At 52.9% G+C, this 18,280-nt stretch overlaps 2 protein-coding genes across 6 annotated transcripts in view; one reads left to right on the top strand and one right to left on the bottom strand.

Annotated features, from left to right (window-relative positions):
* Window positions 1-5,784, top strand: part of MRNIP (MRN complex interacting protein) — a 16,359-nt gene extending 10,575 nt beyond the window's left edge. Inside the window, exons 4-7 of one of the 3 annotated variants that reach the window (XM_088798550.1) lie at window positions 801-864; window positions 2,133-2,287; window positions 3,145-3,232; window positions 5,152-5,784. In XM_088798550.1, coding sequence (XP_088654676.1) covers window positions 801-864; window positions 2,133-2,287; window positions 3,145-3,232; window positions 5,152-5,622 — 778 coding nt within the window. In that variant the 3' untranslated portion in view covers window positions 5,623-5,784. Of the gene's footprint in view, window positions 1-800; window positions 877-2,132; window positions 2,288-3,144; window positions 3,233-4,584 lie in introns of all 3 variants that reach the window. The other 2 variants (XM_019716952.3, XM_088798551.1) reach the window with 2 other exon arrangements.
* Window positions 5,785-18,280, bottom strand: SQSTM1 (sequestosome 1). Of its 3 annotated transcripts, none has more exons than XR_012489746.2 (8): window positions 18,042-18,280; window positions 16,109-16,204; window positions 15,410-15,639; window positions 15,171-15,312; window positions 14,270-14,350; window positions 9,077-9,360; window positions 7,912-8,433; window positions 5,785-6,666 (listed from the first exon to the last, which is right to left on the bottom strand). XR_012489746.2 is itself a non-coding variant. In XM_019716950.3 (8 exons), exons 1-8 carry the CDS (start codon window positions 18,244-18,246, stop codon window positions 6,509-6,511), a joined length of 1,332 nt encoding a protein of 443 aa, XP_019572509.2. In that variant the 5' UTR covers window positions 18,247-18,280; the 3' UTR covers window positions 5,785-6,508. The 3 variants fall into 3 exon arrangements, 2 of the variants coding, with proteins under 2 accessions (XP_019572509.2, XP_019572510.2); XM_019716950.3 differs by having other exon boundaries at window positions 7,912-8,107; window positions 9,137-9,360; XM_019716951.3 differs by having other exon boundaries at window positions 7,912-8,107; window positions 9,146-9,360.

Genomic DNA, 18,280 nt, shown 5'->3' with positions numbered 1-18,280 from the left:
GTCTCATTTCATCTTCACAGTCACCCTGTGAGGATCATTGACTTCTTTTTGCAGATGAACAAACTGGAAGAGAGGTGCCCACATTTGGTAGAGATTGGGCTTCTCAAAGTTCACTCGAGAGAGTTCCAGTTTGATCATATGCTGGAACAACCCTGTCTGACACGGACGGACGTGGCTCTGGCTCTTACAGTAAACATTCTCGCTGGCCATCAGCCCATTCAAGGCTGGAGAGAAAGGAAGGCCCCTTGCTCCTCTTCATGTGGTAGAAGAGCCCGCTGTCCTTGGAGGTGTCCACTGTGAACTCAGGAATTCCTTCTCTCGTCGTGTGTAAAGACTCATGTGACCCTGTGCAATGGGGGCACCATGGCTGGTAGAAGGGACTCTGTGCTGCAAGTCAGCTGACACTGCTCTGTGTTCCAGGCCCTGAGTAGGGCCTGCGCACACATTTTCTCATTTATCACACTCATCCATAGTGGATGAAGAAACAGTCACACTGTGACAATGACAGCCAGGATGCAAACTGGTCTCTCTGGGTTAAGCATCTGCCCCTCTGCCTGTGTCACTTCTCCTGTCGATGGAGAGCTCAACCAGCCTAAATCTGAGGAAAATGGTCCCTTTGCCCAGTCCTTCTGAACTGCTAGAAGATTACTGAGTCCCGTCAAAACAACCGAGCTAAGATGATAAGGTCCCTGAGAAGTCTTTGCTCTTCGTCATCAAGTTCTTGCAGCCTGCCTCCCACCTTCCTGCCCTTTATCTTCCTGGTCCTTTTACAGAGGACATATGTCCAATCTTTTCCTAAGGTCTCTGGAAGAACCTGTAAATGCCAATGAAGAGAAGGACGCAGGTCTTGGGCACACTGAACATGTGAGTCTGCAGGTAAGCCAGCATCTGAGTCAGCCCAGCCACCTGGGCTGGCTCCGTGTCACGTGGGATGTTGGAGGGCCATTTATTCATACATTAGTCATTTACTCAGTAAATGCTTGTTGATGCCACTGAATGACACGCACTCAGCTTGAAGCTACAGGAAACGTAAAATAATGAATGAACCCATCACTTTTGTACAGATGGAGACTGCCATGTGTACAAATAATTACAATACTCTGTAAAGGGCTTTTTTTTCTGGCTGCTTGGAGAACTCTGAACTTAGCTGTAACTTCACTTCCTTGTGCTTCTCCCCTTGTCCCTCAGTGCTCTGGGCTCCTCTGGTAGAGAGAGGATGCTGTTGGAAGGAACCTGGGGTTCCATGTTCCCCTTCTCCAGACTGAGCCTGCGGGGGTGCTCACATCAGTTCTGTCTGGGTGCCTGTAAAGTCAGTGCTCAAACAGTGTGGGCGGGCAGTGTGTGTGGGAGCTTGGTGACGCAGGAGGTGACTCCAAGATGCCGAAGGTACGTGGAACACTGTCCTGCCAGGGACAGGGCGAGTGGGGACAACACAGACGAAGGCTCCCTGCCTGCTCGAGGGCAGAGCCCGGCCTCTGCTCACAGAATCGCCCTTGCGACGTCCTCTCTCCATCTTCATGTTTTTATTATAGGCAGAGTAAATGGTCTAAGCACCCCACTTGAACACAACAGCTCTTGCATATTTGGGTCTGTACTTCCCAATTTTGTCCACTTTACAACCTTAATTTTACATCAGTCATAGTGTAAGAAATAGTTTGTATCCTGGAGTTTTCACTTAACACCATTCTGTGTTGCTTATAGTTTTCAGTGATTTTCACTTTTAAAATGTATCTCCAGGATACAGTGGATATGCCAATGTTTACCCCCTTCTCGGGCATTTAGGTTGTTTCCAAACTTTGGCTACTGTAAATGTTCACTATTTTTATAACACTGTAATGAGAACCTTTGTGCCTTTGTCTTAGTTTGCAGCCACTGAGCCAGGGAGCGTGGCCATCTGCAAAGAGCTTGATAAGCTGTGCCCTGCAGCCCCCCACCCCCACCCCCAGTGTGCCCGCTGGCCGCAGCGGTGCCGCAGAGTGTGCGACTCCCATTACCTCCCAGCCAAACACCTTTCCTGGTGGTGGGGTACACGTGGGTCCTGAGACCTTCAGGCCTCAGAGTCAGGCTGGGGGTTTTCAGTGGAAAATCCTGCCTTCCAACTCTGAGAATAAACTTACCTCCCAATCCCCTAGGAAAAACCGCAGCCCTCTGACAACCGCTGGCTGAAGTACATAGCAAGGGGCTCCAGGGAGCTAGAGCCAGAAGCAGGAGCGTGTTTCAACAGACGGCCCTCGTCCACCACAGAGAAGCCAGACCCTCCCTTCAATACCAGCCTGCCTAGAAAAAGGTGCCCGCTAGTCACTAATCCAGCACGTGCCTGTTTTGAATGTGGATGGGGGACTGATGAGTGGCTTGTAGCAGCCAGCACCGTGGGAGAAGCCTGAGTGGCGTGAGCCAGTGGGCACGTCACTGCCCGGCACTCCTTGGCCTGGCCGGGTGCCAGGTGCCCGTCAAGAGTTGAGGGCGGGGCAGGGTGCCCGTGGGCAACTTTACGACGCTCGATTCTGAGCACCTCAGGCAAGAATTTATTTCATGGGCAGGGGTGACAAAGCCAACTGTGGCCAGAGTAGCTGACAGGCCTGGAAGCTTTTTTGCTTAGATCAGGAAAGACCTGACTTTTACCGATTTCTTCTCCAGACTTAGTGAGTTTTCTGAGGCAATGTCTTGTCTAGATCCAGGGTGGCTCTTATAGGGCAGGTGCTATTGGGAGGTAGATTTCAGTTCCTAATAAGCCACGAGCAGAGACGTGGACTGCCTTGGATGTCATTGGGCCGCCTATTCTCCGCGCTGGGGCAGGAGCTGGGCAGCTACCTGGGAAGCTGTACAGGGTGACAAGTTCTACCTGTGCAGGGTGTCAGACCAGGTGACTCAATGGTGAAAAGACTGAATTTTTTTTTTAATTAAAGTTGATTGGGTTGACAATTGTTAGTAAAGTTACATAGATTTCAGGTGTACAATTATGTATTACATCATCTTTAAATCCCATTGTGTGTTCACCACCCAGAGTCAGTTCTCCTTCCGTCACTATATATTTGATCCCCCTTACCCTCATCTCCCACCCCCCACCCCCCTTACCCTCTGGTAACCACTAAAATATTGTCTGTGGAAAAGACTGAATTCTTGACAGCACTTTTCCTCTGCCAGGAGATGGAGCCAGAGCACGGCACAGCCTCTGTGCAGCCCTGACGGCCAGGACTTGGGGGACTCAGAGGTCACCTTGGAGACCCAGAAGGTCAGTGATTGAGGACATGTTTCTCTTCTGGTCCCAGTGACCACTGCGTACACACAGGATTTTCCCCCCCTTTCTTCCGCCTCCCCCCCCACTCCGATTCAAGCTGTTGTTTCTCAGTCTAGCTGGCATCATGAGCGTTGCGCCCCCCCCACCCCCACCCCCGGCTTAGGCAGTTGGTTACCAGTTGTCGGTAGGCCTCTCACAGCCACTCTCGCCAGATGCCGGCTGCTCACGATGGCTGCCGGCCACCCTTTGCTCATGGCAGCACACAGTAGCCCACGGCTGCTCACACTGGCTGCCGGCCACTCACAGCAGCCCGCAGCAGCACATGGCAGCTCACACCAACCTCTGGCTGCTCACTGCAGCCCAGCTCCAGTGAGAGCTGTTGTTCACAATCTAAGCTGTAGAGGGCGCAGCTCACTGGCCCTTGTGGGACTCGAACTGGCAACCTTGGCTTAGAAGCATGGTGTTCCAACCACCTAAGCCACCAGGCCAGCCCAGGATTTTTTAATTGTCATGTTTTGTCGACAACTGAAGTACGAGACTTCTTCCCTCATGGATGCTGTCTTTGCCATCCTAAGCCTGCACCATTTCCCCGCCATGCTCCTCCTCAGTGCTGTTACGTCCCAGTCAAAGGGCAGTTGGATGCCTTGGAGGCACTCAAGCTGGACCAGTAGGGCTTCTGAGTGAGGCCCGTTCTCTTTGCTGTGTGGGGTGCAGCACGGGCCCTGCCGGGTCTCTGAGGAGCCATTCCCATCTTCACCACCCCCAATCCAGGCATGTTTGTGTGCACCCGAGGTGCCCTCTGCCCCTGGGTCTACTCTTGTTCTTGAAGCTTCCAACCTAGCAGACCCCACCACATTCTCCGGGCCACAGAACGCAGGTTTTGCTTTACTGTGTCATGAGGGCCACAGGCGCCCAGGCAGAGGCTCTCCTGGGCATCCATGACTGCCACCCCCAACGTAGGCCGCCGTTGGCCTGGCCGGCTTCTGGCAGTAGCACAAGAGGCAGAGGCCAAACTCAGGTGTTGCCACTAACTGGCTGTGACCCAGGTAAGGATGTGGCCCTGAATCCCCAAATTACAGACTAAGAGTAATGGCAGTTACTGATGTGCCAGCCCCTGGCGAAACACTTTAGCTGCATGATCACGTGTAACGCTTGCCATGGGCCTGTTTTTTTTGTTGTTTTTTTTTTGAAGGTGAGGAACTACTACCTAGTGAAGGTTCGTTAAGGTACAGCAAGTCAGTGGCAGAACTGACAGGGACAGCAGACCCCAGAGCCTCTTCCCTACTGCCTGGGTTGGGGTGGTGACGCAGGGTCCCACCTGTCATTGCTTTCAAATCACTTTGTAGGTGGTGAAATCCAGTTTTCAGTGCATCTGCCTCCTGAGTGGAAGGGGGAGGCCAGGCCCGAGCGACATTCTCATATCCCACGAGGGCCTCTGTGCAGCCACTTCCACAGCCTCAGAACACTCCCACGGTTCTGGACCTGCGCATCTGCCGTCAGTGAACAGGCAGGATGGCGTCTCCATCCCTTTACAGACAGCCTCAGCCCTTCCAGTTCACCCCTCCTCTCGGTCACGCCTCTGCCTGGTTCTCAGGTCCCCATGACACAAGTGCCTGATTTCATGAGAATATCTGCCTTTTTTGGAAAGCCTGGTCATGGCATTTAGCAGAGGGTGTGGGGTGAGGTAGAGGGCATTTCTTTGTGCTAAACCTCAAAATCAAAGCCTGTGCCTAGACTGCAGCCTGAGGACTGGCTATTAGGTAGAACATGCAGCAGAAAGCGCCAGGACCCGGGAGACAAGGAAGCAGCAGTGCAGGCACAGAGACCCTTCTCTTCCTGTCCCCTGGTCCTGCCAGCCGCTGGCTCTCCTGAACGGAGGATGTGGCCGTCTCCTCCTCTTGTCTCCACTGCAGGATCCCACTGGCCTGACGGGGAAGGTCAGAGAAGGAAACAATCATGAGGACGGGAACACCAGGGGACTCACTGGTCCTTGGGGGGAACCACCACGTCCTGCCCAGAAATCTAAGTGGGAACGATTTCTTCTGCCACCTGGAAACAGCTCACATGTGCACACAGAGCCCCCGACACCCCTTCACAGGGGCCCCAGGCCAGCTGGGGCAGCACAGGCTAAGGAGGGGACCCCCAGGGCTCAGACCCCAAGAGAAAGAAGCCTCAGCAGGATGCCCAGTGTGCTCCAGCTCCCTCTGGCCACACACACGCCCACGTCTGGGCCCAAGAGGCCTTTCAAGGAGACTCCTGAGCATTTGTGGGGTACAGGCTCTCGGGCAGAGGCTGGGCCCTCAGTCAGAGGGGCACAGGAGCCCCCACTCACGCGACTCTGTGACCTCTTTAACACCGGCGAGGACTTTGATGACAATCTATGAACCAAGTCTAGAATGCTATTCCGTGTTTGTTACATGAGCTCCTCTCTACTAGACTCTATGTCATTGGAAATGGGGTTCCCTGAGGTGCTTTTAAATAGTAGGACTGAAGAGGTTTATGGGACGACCAAGAACCAGCAATAAACATGACTGTCAAACGGGTCATCTTGTTATAACATCTTTGATTAAAGTGCTTTACCATTATAATTACAGATTGTTTACAAATATGCTAACAGAATGGCTACAAAGGGATTTTCATACTTGCAAAGCGGGTGACACTTGGAAATGAGAGAACTGCAGTGGTTATGAAATAGGCAGTGTTCAGTGACCAACACTGGCTCCGTCAGCCCCTGCTTACACCCACATGTGAAGCCCATCCTGGGCTGCCCCGCCCTCCAGTGCTCGCTCCAGGACCACCTGCTCCACCCGACAGTGTTGGTTGCTCGGTAGCTAAACTCGGAGTATATCCGGTTTCTAGCAGAAAATCAACTACTATTAGTCATTGAAAAAAAGAAAAAGCGGAAGGCCACAGGCAAGATATATTTCTGGACTGCTGGTGTAATCCTGGCGGGTGGAGAGTAGGGACGTGATGTGGTGGGCCTCGGTGTCCTTCCCAGCAAGGAGTCTCGCTCTGCCTGGGGAAGCTCTGGGCCCAGCCTGGCCACGGACAGCCAGTAAATGATTCTGAGACCTCAGTACAACACATGGCACTCCCTCCTCATGTCACTTGTTCTACTGCCCTAAATGGCTTCATGCATCCCCACCCCCACCCCCAGATTCTGGAAGAAGAATGCAGAGAAACTGGCCCTTGCAGAGGCACTGGGGTTCTACATTAGCTCAACACAACTATGCGACAAACAAAAGGGATGGAACAGGTGAGCAAAAATGGTCACAATGGCGGTGGGTGCTTTGAATACTGGATGGTATCCAGGGCAGCTCCAATGTCGTAATTCTTGGTCTGTAGGAGCCTGGTGAGCCAGCCGCCTTCGTCAGAGAAGCCCATGGACAGCATCTGGGAGAGGGACTCAATCAGCCGGGGGTCAGCTTCTGCCAGAGAGAGTAACAAAAGCCGTGAGGGAGGCCCTGGGCCCCAAGTGTAACCCGTATGCCGCAGCATCCTGTCTGGCCGGCAGGCTCTCAGTGCTTGTGGGGCCCGGCCCTCCCACAGCGCCATAGGGTCTCCCACCCTCACGGGACTCTCCAAGGCAGGGGCGGGCCTGCTTTTTCTGTAAAACGCCAGGGAACAGATTTTAAGCTGCTTTGCAGGCTTTCGGTCTGTCACAACCACTCCACTCTGCTGTGACAGCATAAAGGCAGCCAGACAGTATATAAACAAATGAGCACCGCTGTGCTCCATAACACTTGTATATTTTTTTTTCACTTGTATTTTTTGAAATTTGAATTTCATCTGATTTTCACAGGTCTTAACTTTTTTTCAACCATTATGAAAATAAGAAAATCATCCTGGCCCATAGGCCATACTTTGCCACCCTGCTCTAAGGCAGAGATCACACTGGTGGCCCAAGGCCCAGACTGGCCCGCACATGGGTCTCCAGTTGCATACTGTCTGAAACTGCATTGCCATGAGATAGTAATGCAGTGGAGCAGAGTATCAGCTGCCTCTTGTATTCAGTGGTGCCCTCGGCTGCCACAGTCCCCACCAGCCCTGCTGCCGGCCACACCACCTACCGTGTTTCCCCAAAAGTAAGACCTAGCCAATCAGTTCTAATGCGCCTTTTGGAGGAAAAATTAACATAAGACCCAGTCTTATTTCACTGTAAGACCGAGTCTATAGTATAATAGTATAATAGAATATAATATACCCCATCTTATATTAATTTTTGCTCCAAAAGACGCATTAGAGCTGATTGTCTGGCCAGGTCTTATTTTCAGGGAAACAGGGTACTTCACATGATGGCTTCCGGCCTGCCTGGCTCCTGCAGGGACCTTGGCTGTGACCCCTGCTCTCAGGTCAGCACTCTCCATGAGGACACAGTGAAGATGGACTCCGAGCCCACTTTTAGTGCCAAAGCCAGTGCCGCCTCGACGTCACACCTGCCTTTGTAATTGCAGGTCTAAATGTGAGGTCTTAGAAATTACTAAAATGAGCTGTACTTACAAGGCTCAGTATTGTACACAGGAGGACAAAACCAACTCCTGATTTTTTCTCATGTTTCTCAATACACAAGCCCCGCAGTAGAGAACATGACATCTTTTTGTGTTACTAAAAACAACTGACAGGATGCTCTGAACAAAAAAGGTCAAAGTACAAAACTGCTTGAAATCACTTGCCTGGTGGTAGGTGTGGGTACAATGCCGCCTCCTTCAGACCTGTGGGTCCTTCCTGGGAAGGGTCCAGAGAGCTTGGCCCTTCCGATTCCGGCATCTGTAGAGACTGGAGTTCACCTGTAGAAGGGTCCACTTCTTTTGAAGACAAGTGAGTCCAGTCATCATCTCCTCCTGAGCAGTTATCAGACTCCATCTGTTCCTAGAACAAAACCGCCATGAACACACAGGATGTGGGCAACAGGCCCATCTGCCCACAGCCTCGGGTCCTGGGGGAGTAGGCACAGGAGGACTGCCTGGCAGGGGCTAAAGGGACCAACGTTTCTCTACCAAGTCCTAGGGGAAGGTTCACGGGATGATTTAAATGCCACAGACTTAACTGCCACATACCTGGGTCCAGCCAGTTGTGTAAGTGCCCAGGAGGGGCCACGGCTGGGGGTGTAAGTGCCGGGGAGGGGCCACGGCTGGGGGTGTAAGTGCCGGGGAGGGGCCACGGCTGGGGGTGTAAGTGCCGGGGAGGGGCCATGGCTGGGGTGTGTAAGTGCAGGGGAGGGGCCATGGCTGGGGTGTGTAAGTGCCGGGGAGGGGCCATGGCTGGGGGTGTAAGTGCCGGGGAGGGGCCATGGTTGGGGGTGTAAGTGCCGGGGAGGGGCCATGGCTGGGGGTATAAGTGCCGGGGAGGGGCCATGGCTGGGGGTGTAAGTGCCGGGGAGGGGCCATGGCTGGGGGTGTAAGTGCCGGGGAGGGGCCATGGCTGGGGGTGTAAGTGCCGGGGAGGGGCCATGGCTGGGGTGTGTAAGTGCAGGGGAGGGGCCATGGCTGGGGGTGTAAGTGCCGGGGAGGGGCCATGGCTGGGGTGTGTAAGTGCAGGGGAGGGGCCATGGCTGGGGGTGTAAGTGCCGGGGAGGGGCCATGGTTGGGGGTGTAAGTGCCGGGGAGGGGCCATGGTTGGGGTGTGTAAGTGCAGGGGAGGGGCCATGGCTGGGGTGTGTAAGTGCCGGGGAGGGGCCATGGTTGGGGGCGTAAGTGCAGGGGAGGGGCCATGGCTGGGGTGTATAAGTGCCGGGGAGGGGCCATGGTTGGGGGCGTAAGTGCAGGGGAGGGGCCATGGCTGGGGTGTGTAAGTGCCCAGGAGGGGCCACGGCTGGGGGTGTAATTACCGGGGAGGGGCCATGGCTGGGGGTGTAAGTGCCGGGGAGGGGCCATGGCTGGGGTGCAGGGAGATGCAGACCATGCTTGCCTCGGGCTGTGCCCCTGACTCCAGGGCTATCTTGTCCAAATGCTCTGCCAGAGACTGCGCTGTGCCCTCCACATCGCCATGAGGTTTGCTAGGGTCGGAAGAGCAGCTGCTTGGCTGAGAGCTGCACTTCTCCTCCACGCTGGAGCTGCCTGGGGAGACGGGGGTCAGGCGGCTTCTTTTCCCTCCGTGTTCCACGTCAATATCAACTTCGATGCCTGGAGGCAGCGGAGTAAATTAACTTGTAAGTCCCCGAGGGCATGGCTGTGGCTGCAGGGAGGGTACTGTGTGGGTCTGCGGGCTTACAAAGCCCTTCCACATTCAGCCCCACCAGCGTGGGAGGGTCAGATGCTAGCATCCATTTCAGAACCAGAGTCACACCACCAGTACAGACTAGGCAAGGATGCCAGCCCACCAGCCAGAAGGCAAGTACATGGTCATCTTTGACCTTTAGGATCCCAAGGGCTGATCCCAAGGGCCAATACCCTGGCCCCAAATCTTCTTGGCTTCTAGAAAAACTCATTGCACCTTTCTCTTCCAGCTTAATAAAACACTAATCTCAGTTGATACTCCAGGTCAATTCACAGCCAGAAAGTTCAGAGAGTCCTGTTTAATCACACAGGACAGTCCCTAGGAACCAGGGAGAGCAAATACCACATGTGGCCAGGACGCTCCATCCTGGCTCTGAGAACCACAGGACGCATCACGCTTGTGTGCCAGGGCCTGTAACATGAAAACCACATGTATTGTACACCAGAATTCTGCTTAGGCAGGCAGACAGCCCTGCAAGCTTGTGCAAGTCCCGTGAGGCTGGAAGCACAGGCTGGCGTGTCCACCTCCAGTGCCTCACACTATGGAGCACATGCGGGGGGGGGGGGGGGGGGGGGGCACAATCACCACACTATGTTTTTAATTAATTTTAATTTCTCAAAGAACTACCCACGCACAGTGTTGTCACACAGTTCCAAAAGGCTATAGAAAATCCCTTCCCCACCAGAGCCTAGCCTCTCTCCGGAGACTTTCAACCCACGATGCTCTTTCTGTCTTGTTCAAGTTTACTGTTTCTTTCTTACTCCAACATTTACCTCCCCTTCCCCTGTCCTTCCAAAAACTCAATTTTGGGTGAAAACAACATGCAGTGTTTGTTAGTGCCACTACATAAATAACTGTTCTTTGCTGGGCCAGGTAGTAGACTTATTTCCTTGCAGATTCTTTTGTTTTTGTAGCATTAGTGATTAATGATGCCTATTTTTTTATTTGCTGACTTTCCCCATATCCTCCAACAGCTTTTTTAGAGTTTCCTACATGGGCTCAGTATATTGGACACCCTGTCAGTTCTGGTGTTTTTCCCTGGAGGCCACCCCTCTGGGGCACAAGCCTGGCCTGGGAGATCGCTAGGCCAGACACACAGCTCTCACACTGTGCCCACCTTCCTTTCCTCCTGGCAATGCCCTCTGTCTCCCTCCTATGTTGGGCCCTGTTTTCAAACACTTCTGTCTTCATTTTGGCCAGAGAAAGGTTTCAAGCCCAGGTAAGATGATTAATACCTTGCGTACCTGATACCAATTTTTTCCTGCCTCCACACTTGATCTTTTTAGCTGAATATAGAATTCTAGGTTGAAAACCATTTTAGCTGACTTGGAAGTCTCTGCTGGTGCCACTGTCTTCCAGCCTCCAAGCTGTACTGCTCTCTGGATCCCCAGGCCTTTACAGTAGCCTGGAGGGTTTCAGGAGCCTCTTTATGCTCAACTTTGGTGTGGGGTCTTTTCTTAGTCATTGTCCAGGCGTTTGGGGGGCCCTTTCAATCTAGAGGCTAATGTCCTTAATGCCAAGAATGTGTATTCTTTGTTCACTTCTTCCCTTCAGTTTTCTCTCTTTCTGGAATTTCTGTTCATCCTAGATTGGGCCACTCGGATTAATCCTTGAATTTTCTTATCTTTTCTCTCCTCCAGCCTCTATTTATTTTGCTTTTGGAATATTTCCTTGAAATAATCTTAAAGTCTAAGCCTTCTTTTGAAGTTTTCTTTTTTCTGCTATTTTTTTTTTTTTTCCAAGAACATGTTGTTCCCTTTTGTTATTTTTCTGATACCCTGTTCTTTTTTCTTGGATACAAATACTTTTTGTGTCTCACTGAGGATGCCAGCGCTCTCTCCCAAATGGTCGCTGACCCGTGGCCACCGGGCCCTAGGGAAGCACAAAGACAAACCCATGGGAAGGACTCCACACGAGACCATGCACTTCCACCGGTGCTGACCGGGTACTGAGCTGGCTGTCCGGGTCCCAGGTGGCACAGCTATGGGACTCTTCTTGGGCATATTCAGCCTCTCCTGAGCAGGGCCTCCCAGCTCCTCCTGGAGCCATTGTTCATTTGAGATGCCCCGTTTCAGGCTGGTGCTTCACCCTGCCCTGTGTCCTTGCTGTTTCTACAGCTGAAGCACCTCTGGATCTAGAGCCTCACGTCCCCTGCAAGGGCTGGCAGGGCCATCATCTGGCTGCGTGGGTTCCCGAAGTCTCTGTCATCCTTAATCGGGGTCCTCAGCCCATCCTTTGTTCCCTGGCCTTCCTGGCCCCAAGCAGCTAGCACCCTGCATAGGCATGTAAGTTATGATGTCCCCCCTATGTCGGTTGCCGCCCTCCATCCATTTCCCATCTCCCAAAGTTTGGTGGCATTATTTTCTCCCGTCTTCTATTACTTTTTCCCCTTTTTCTCTATCCACATTGCTTTGATCTTTTTAATCCCTTTACTGTTACTGTAGCAAAGTTTGAGGAGTAAGCAAAGATAAAAGCAGGCTTAGCTACTGATATTTCCATCTGCAATATTTGAACCGTTTTTCTCCTTCCATTTTCCCTCCAACTTTATTACGAAAGGTTCAAGCAAACAGAAAAGTTGGAAGAACAGTACAATGACCACCATGTACTTTCTCACTTTGTTAAGTGGGTAAATGACACGACTTTTCTGTAAATGGATCAGAAAGATTACAGAACAGGGTTTCTCCAACTTCAGGGCTTACGAGGCTGTGCCACAAAGCCTGTGTGGGGGCTGTTTACGGAAGACCCCGTGATGAGGAAGGCCCTGCTATGTTATGTCCTGGATGTCAGTGGCTGCGACCTCAAGCCAGGAACGGTCCTGGGCCTTGGTGGACCCGCTTGGATGGTTCACACAGCAACTATCAACAAGTGGCCTTGGGTTTTTACTTCAAAGTCTCTGACTCACCACACACAGACTGCCTTCAGAGGTGGTGTTGGCTCAGTCCTCTCTGGGCCCTGCTCTGGGAACAGTCCCTTCTAGGCGGTTAGCCATGTGAGTCATCCTAGCTGTTAGTTCTTCATAAGAAAATGCCCATAACTCCAACAGGAGAATTTAGATCAGTTCCTGGGTTCCCCGAATGACTCTCAACTGAAACTACTCAAAGGCATATTTTACTGAAACTTTCCTCCTTTTGTGGTGCTCCAGGCTCCTCCTGGTTGGCAGAAAGCAACTTCACCCACTTTGAAAGATCTGAAAAGGCCTTGATCTTTATCCCAAAAGACTTCTGAGCACTTCCAAAATTATTCCCACATGTCCTGAGTAAGGATCTCAGGTCAAGTTCTGAAACACCACAAGCTCAGATGGGGTCGGATGGACAGCAAGTGTGACCCAGAGTTACCCGGGAAGCCTTCAAAACACACAGGCCCTACCCAAGACCCACAGACAAAATTCTAGAAGGTGGACTTGGGCCTCCGCACTGTTGGAAAGTTCCTACCTGAACCTAGACTTGATTCTGTGACCTCCCAGTTTGTCTCATTTGTTCTTTTAGTGAAGAACTTTGTTCTTCAGAATAAGTAATTTTAATAAAGTTTCCATACACTAAAATATACACCAACAAAAACACTCTTTTTTGGTAATTTTGAAGCTCAGCCAGCTTGAGAACCACTGTCCCCTTTAGAGTCTTCCAAAGAAACGTCCCAGTGGCCCCTAATCTCTCAGAATTCCACTCACTCACCTTCACTGTATCTTATGTGAGTGGTAGGCGGGCCTAGGCCCAGCGTATCTCCCAATTCTCATCTGTCACTGCTCCACTGTTATATCCTCCTCGGAAAGCACTGAGAATATCAACTCATTTTTCTCATTCTCTCAAAAGCCTTTCATTCCAGGAAGAAATCATATGTGGTCTGAGCTGCTTCACGGAGCAGCAATGCCAACATGTCGCTGCTGCTTCAAAGCTGCGTCCAGGGGTAGAATGAGTGCGAGCAGAAATGTCTCGGGTTGGAGGCGATGGCAGTCATGCCCTGTAAGCCACAGGGTGGGTGCCGGACAGGGTTTGGCCATCCTATCAGCATTCTTTCAGACACTAGACACAACTTTGAGACAGACTGAGGGGACACTTCCTTCAAGTCACAAAGATGAGCTCTCTTCTGGTCTGAGAACATGGATCCGTCCTAATCCTGAACAGGAAGTCACCTTCTTTAGCTGATCTCCCTGCCACAAGGCCTAGCTCTGTGGCACCCACACCCAGACTAGCGGATACAGGGGTGCTTTTGAAAGCCTCAGAGCTCACGTCTGTCACACCACTAAGGGGGCACATCTGGCAGTCCACACACCCTGAGGCACTGGGAACCCGGTGTCCCGCGGAGCTCCCCAGCACCGCACAATCCCAGGGCTCAGGAAGCACCAGGAAAGGTTGGGGGTTACAAAGAAGAGGGAGGAAAAGAGAAAAGGCATCTCAACTACCTACTCACCCACATCCTTGAGGAAACTCCAAGGCTCACCTCAGGGAAAAATGCAGACTGTTCTTCCCCCAAAGGACAGACAGGCAGAAGTTGACAGGCCAGCCAGAAGTTGACAGGCCAGCCATGAAACTGAGCCTGGTCACTCTCCCTACTGGGATTATCCCAACCAAACGCTGGCTGATTGCACTGCCCTCACATGGAAAGCTCGAGAATCTGTCAGGGATTGCAACCTTGACTTGAGTGGTCTGTGGTACAGTACTTGGCAAAGGTTGACTTGAGGCAACCAATCCTTACCAGTCTCAAGGACATGGCATTACCATTCCACAGTACCCCAGGGTAAAGCCACAAATAGCCACCCGCACATCCAGTTACCAAAAGGCTCTGCAGGTATCAAAGGACAGATAGGCAGCCACTTACCCAGGGGGCTGAGGGCGGCTGCCACACTCTCCCCGACGTTCTTGAGGAAATTCACACTGGGATCCTCCGATGGACCAGAAGCTTGGATTTTTAAAAAATGAAAACAATATGTTTAATTCAAAGCACATTTATCAATGACCTCGACACCTAGTATTATGTTCCTATTCCCTTCTTCCCAGGTGCACTCCAGCCTGGGAACTTTGTCCTGGCAGCCTGCACCCCACCTCCCACATACCTTCTTCTCTCCCTCCCACAGTGGGACACCTCCTGGGCCCCTTCATTCTCCTTCATCTGTGACCCTGGTGATTGGAACCCCGCTCAAGTGACAGCTCAGTACACGCAGTATAAAACATCGACCATGTCCTAGATATGTTATTTACTCAAAATCAAACAAATACTCCCACCTTTGTCCCAAAGGATGAGGTGAGTCAAAGGACACAGTAGGAGTAATAAAACCATTATCTAAAAATCTAGAATGTAAACTATGTATAAGTTTTTAATTTTGCGATTGTGTTCAAAATGACTTGACCGAATTTGGCTCTGACTTCCCTGACAGCTAACACAAGAGAAGGGAGTACATCACAGAGACACAGGTGCTGGAAGGGCCTCCCTGCCTGTCCGTGAGGGCCACCTCAGAAGGGCAGCAGGAAGGGGGTGCTGCGCCTGGCTGGGGCCCAGTCTAGGTGTAGTGCAGAACTGGTGGCCTTGGGCACTTAGGCGCCTGTTTTCCCATTTGTGAAATGCACATCGTGGTCCACACTCTGCAGGCGTTTGTGAAGATTAAATAATCTGAACAGCCATGAAGTACCCAGCCCAGCCACAGACACAGCAGGCCTCCAGGAGCCCTCCAGCTCTGCGACCTTTGCACCTCGCCCTGTGAAGCCAGCAGACCAAGGCTCACCAGATTCCACTGTGGGGCTGGAGCAGGCATCCCCTGCCCGAGGAGGACGTGGGCTCCAGTTCCCCGGTGGCCCCATCTCCCAGCCGGAACACCCAAAGTGCCCGTGTTTCAGCTTCCGGAGCCAGCGGCTATGAGAGAAGCCCTGGGGAGGAGGAAGCAGAAGGACAAGAGGGGCTGAATCAGGGGCTCCTGCTGCCCCGCACCCACCCCACCCCAGCCCGCAGGGAGGCCCTGCTCACCTCAGAAAGGTACCCGAAGGGGTTGGGGAAGGCAAGCTTGCTGTGCTCCCTGTGCATGCCCTTCCCCTCGCAGCCGGCACACAGGTCATAGTCAGGACAGACGCTGCACTTGTAGCGGGTCCCCACCACCGGCCCGTTGCAACCATCGCAGATCACATTGGGGTGTACCATGTTGCGGGGTGCCTCCTGAGCACATGGGGGGCGGTGGTCCCGCCGGCACTCCTTCTTCTCTGCAGAGAGGGTAGAGAGCCTTGAGGTGGGGCCCCACGTAGTGTCCCCCTTGTCACTACTACGGAGCTGTCACCACTGTCAGTACGCCCCTGGCTCCACTCTTCAGACACCGAGTCCATGAGGAACTCAGTTGCTCAAGTGACAGCAACAAAGTGACCTGAGAACCTGCCAGGTTCCCAGTACTTGCGCATTACCTGGGCAAGGTGGCTGTGTCTACATAGCTTTGGCCTGCCTTTCACTGAAATAAACCCCAAGTGCCCCCAAAGCTGCCCACAGCCCACAGCACTTGGTCTGGGCACCATGAGTAGTGAAGCCAGCCCCTCCACCCCACCCACTGTGGTGGACATGGCCTCCTTTTCAGGGCAAGCACAGCACGCAGCTCCTCTCCCCCTTCACTGGGGGCATTTCTCCATAACCTCAAGCCAGCTGGTTTTACTCAGCAGGGAGCACACCAGAGCTACCCGTTACCTTTAATGTAAATACGGAAGATGTCATCCTTCACATATGACATTGCCATCGTCAGCTCCTCATCACTGGAAAAGGCAACCAAGTCCCCGTCCTCATCTAGGTTGTTTAAAAGACAGCACATGAGCACCCAGGGTTTCTCAGCTGGACACCACTGCTGGAAACCCAAGTGTCTGAGGCAGGGGGAAGCAGGGCTGAGGCCAGCATGCCACTCACTCTGCCACTGCCTAGAATGTGAGTACTCCAATCTGGGCACCAGGCGTGCACAGGAGGTAGAGTATGCATGGACAGGAGCAGCTGGCCTCCTGTCGTTCTGCCTCTGGGCCAGCTGCTCCATCTCAAGGGTGCCGCCTTGGTCCACATCTAACCAGGCCCAGGCCCAGACCCATCTTCAACTATGGGAGATCCCACCCATGAGCTGCATCAGGCCAGCCCCTTCGAAGCTCTTGGGCCTCTTGTGGTTTAAGAGAGTAAAGTAGATGAGTACACCTGCTTGCTTCCTCTCCCAAAGAAGCTAAAATTATGTATTTGTATATAGTGTCTTTTTCAGATGTTGGCTCAAATGATTTTAAAGCACCACAAGGAAGGCCAAACCATATCATACATCTGCAGGCTGGGTCAGGTTTGTGGGCCACCAGACGCAGCATGGACCATAAGAACAAGGGCAGTGTCAAAAGGGGAAAACAACCCACACATCCATCCAACTAACAAATGGACAAACAAAAGTGGTATGTCTATACAATGGGGTATTACTCAGCCACAAAAAAAGAACGAAGTACTTTTCATACTACATTATGGAAAACATCATCTAAGTATAAGAAGCCAGTTACAAAAGACTACATATTATATGTGTCCTTTTATATGTTTTTATGAAATGTCCAAAATAGGGAAATCCATAGAGAAAAAGAAAAGATTAGTGATTGCTTAGGGCTGGGGGAATGGGAAGATGGGGATGGGAGGATAACTAAAGGTGATGAAAAATTTCTAAAATGATGATCATGGTTGCAGAAATCGGTGACTATGCTAAAAATTGTACACTTTATATGGGTGAATTGTATGGCATGTGAATTATAGCTCAATAAAGTTGTTTAAAAAAAATAAAACAAACCAGGAGTGGGCCTGGCCAGCACTCCTAAGAGCGGTGCCAGCACTATCCCGCCCAGGGGCCGGCCTTGGCTGCCCACCTCCTTCCCAGCCACACCTCCCCCACCCCACCCCTCACAGCCACCAGTCAAGACACTGGGCTAGTTCCTGGACTCTAGTCCCATACCGACATTTCTGAAGGTTTTGATCTTGTTCCTCTGCCCACTAACCAGCAATATAAAGTCTGGGCTCAGGCTTGGCCTTGGGCGGTCTGTGGTCTGTCCCCGCTCTCTCCTCCCCTCCCCCTGCCATGGGTTCTCCCATCAGGCCACACAGCCCCGAGTGCCCTACACCCCCACACACACTTGTTTACCCGCATCACCCTACCCGCTCAGGCTCTTCCGGGGCACGTTATGAACCCCCACCCGAAGCAGGCAGGCTCAGACTGGGCAGCAGCAAAATGTCAGTGTAACCTGAGTGCCCGCCTGACCACCCAGTGGCTGCTGCGAGCCGACGAGGACGCCCCAGGGTGCCCTTGCCAAGATCTGCAACATCATGGCGGGAGGGGGCGGGGGAGGGGAGACCTCTTATGCTCCAGGCCTGCGATCCTCTGAGAGCCTGGCAGCGCCTGGCCCCACAAGGGCCGGCCTTGGTCACCACTCCTGGTCACCTGAGGCTGGCACCCGAGGTCGCACTGGGGACCATGTGAGCCGCCTCCCACCCACTGAGCGACCAGAGCAGACCCCCACAGACACCACCAGGCCCGTTAGGAGGGAAGGGGCCCCCACCCGCCCCACAGGGAAGGCCTGCGTCAGGGTCCCGCTCCGCTCCGGAGGGCGCCCGGCCCGCTCACCGCGGTAGTGCGCCTGGAAGCCACCGGGCCGCAGCGCAGGGAACAGGGCGGCCACTCGGCTCAGTAGCCGCTCGCAGGGCCTGGAGCCCGCCGCGGCCTCGGCCTCCGCCTCGGGCTCTAGGTCGAAGCAGAAGCTGAAGCGGCGGATCTCACGCGCCGCGTCCTCCTTGCCCAGAAGGTAGGCCTTCACCGTGAGCGACGCCATCTCCAGCAGCGAGTGAAGAGGAAGCTAACCGGGC

This window comes from Rhinolophus sinicus, chromosome 5, assembly GCF_057876585.1.
Source record: "Rhinolophus sinicus isolate RSI-liver-muscle chromosome 5, RSI-T2T, whole genome shotgun sequence".
In the NCBI taxonomy this organism is placed as follows: Eukaryota; Metazoa; Chordata; class Mammalia; order Chiroptera; family Rhinolophidae; genus Rhinolophus; species Rhinolophus sinicus.
The sequence above is the reverse complement of the archived record's forward strand: the minus strand, read 5'-3'. Positions and strand labels throughout refer to the sequence as shown.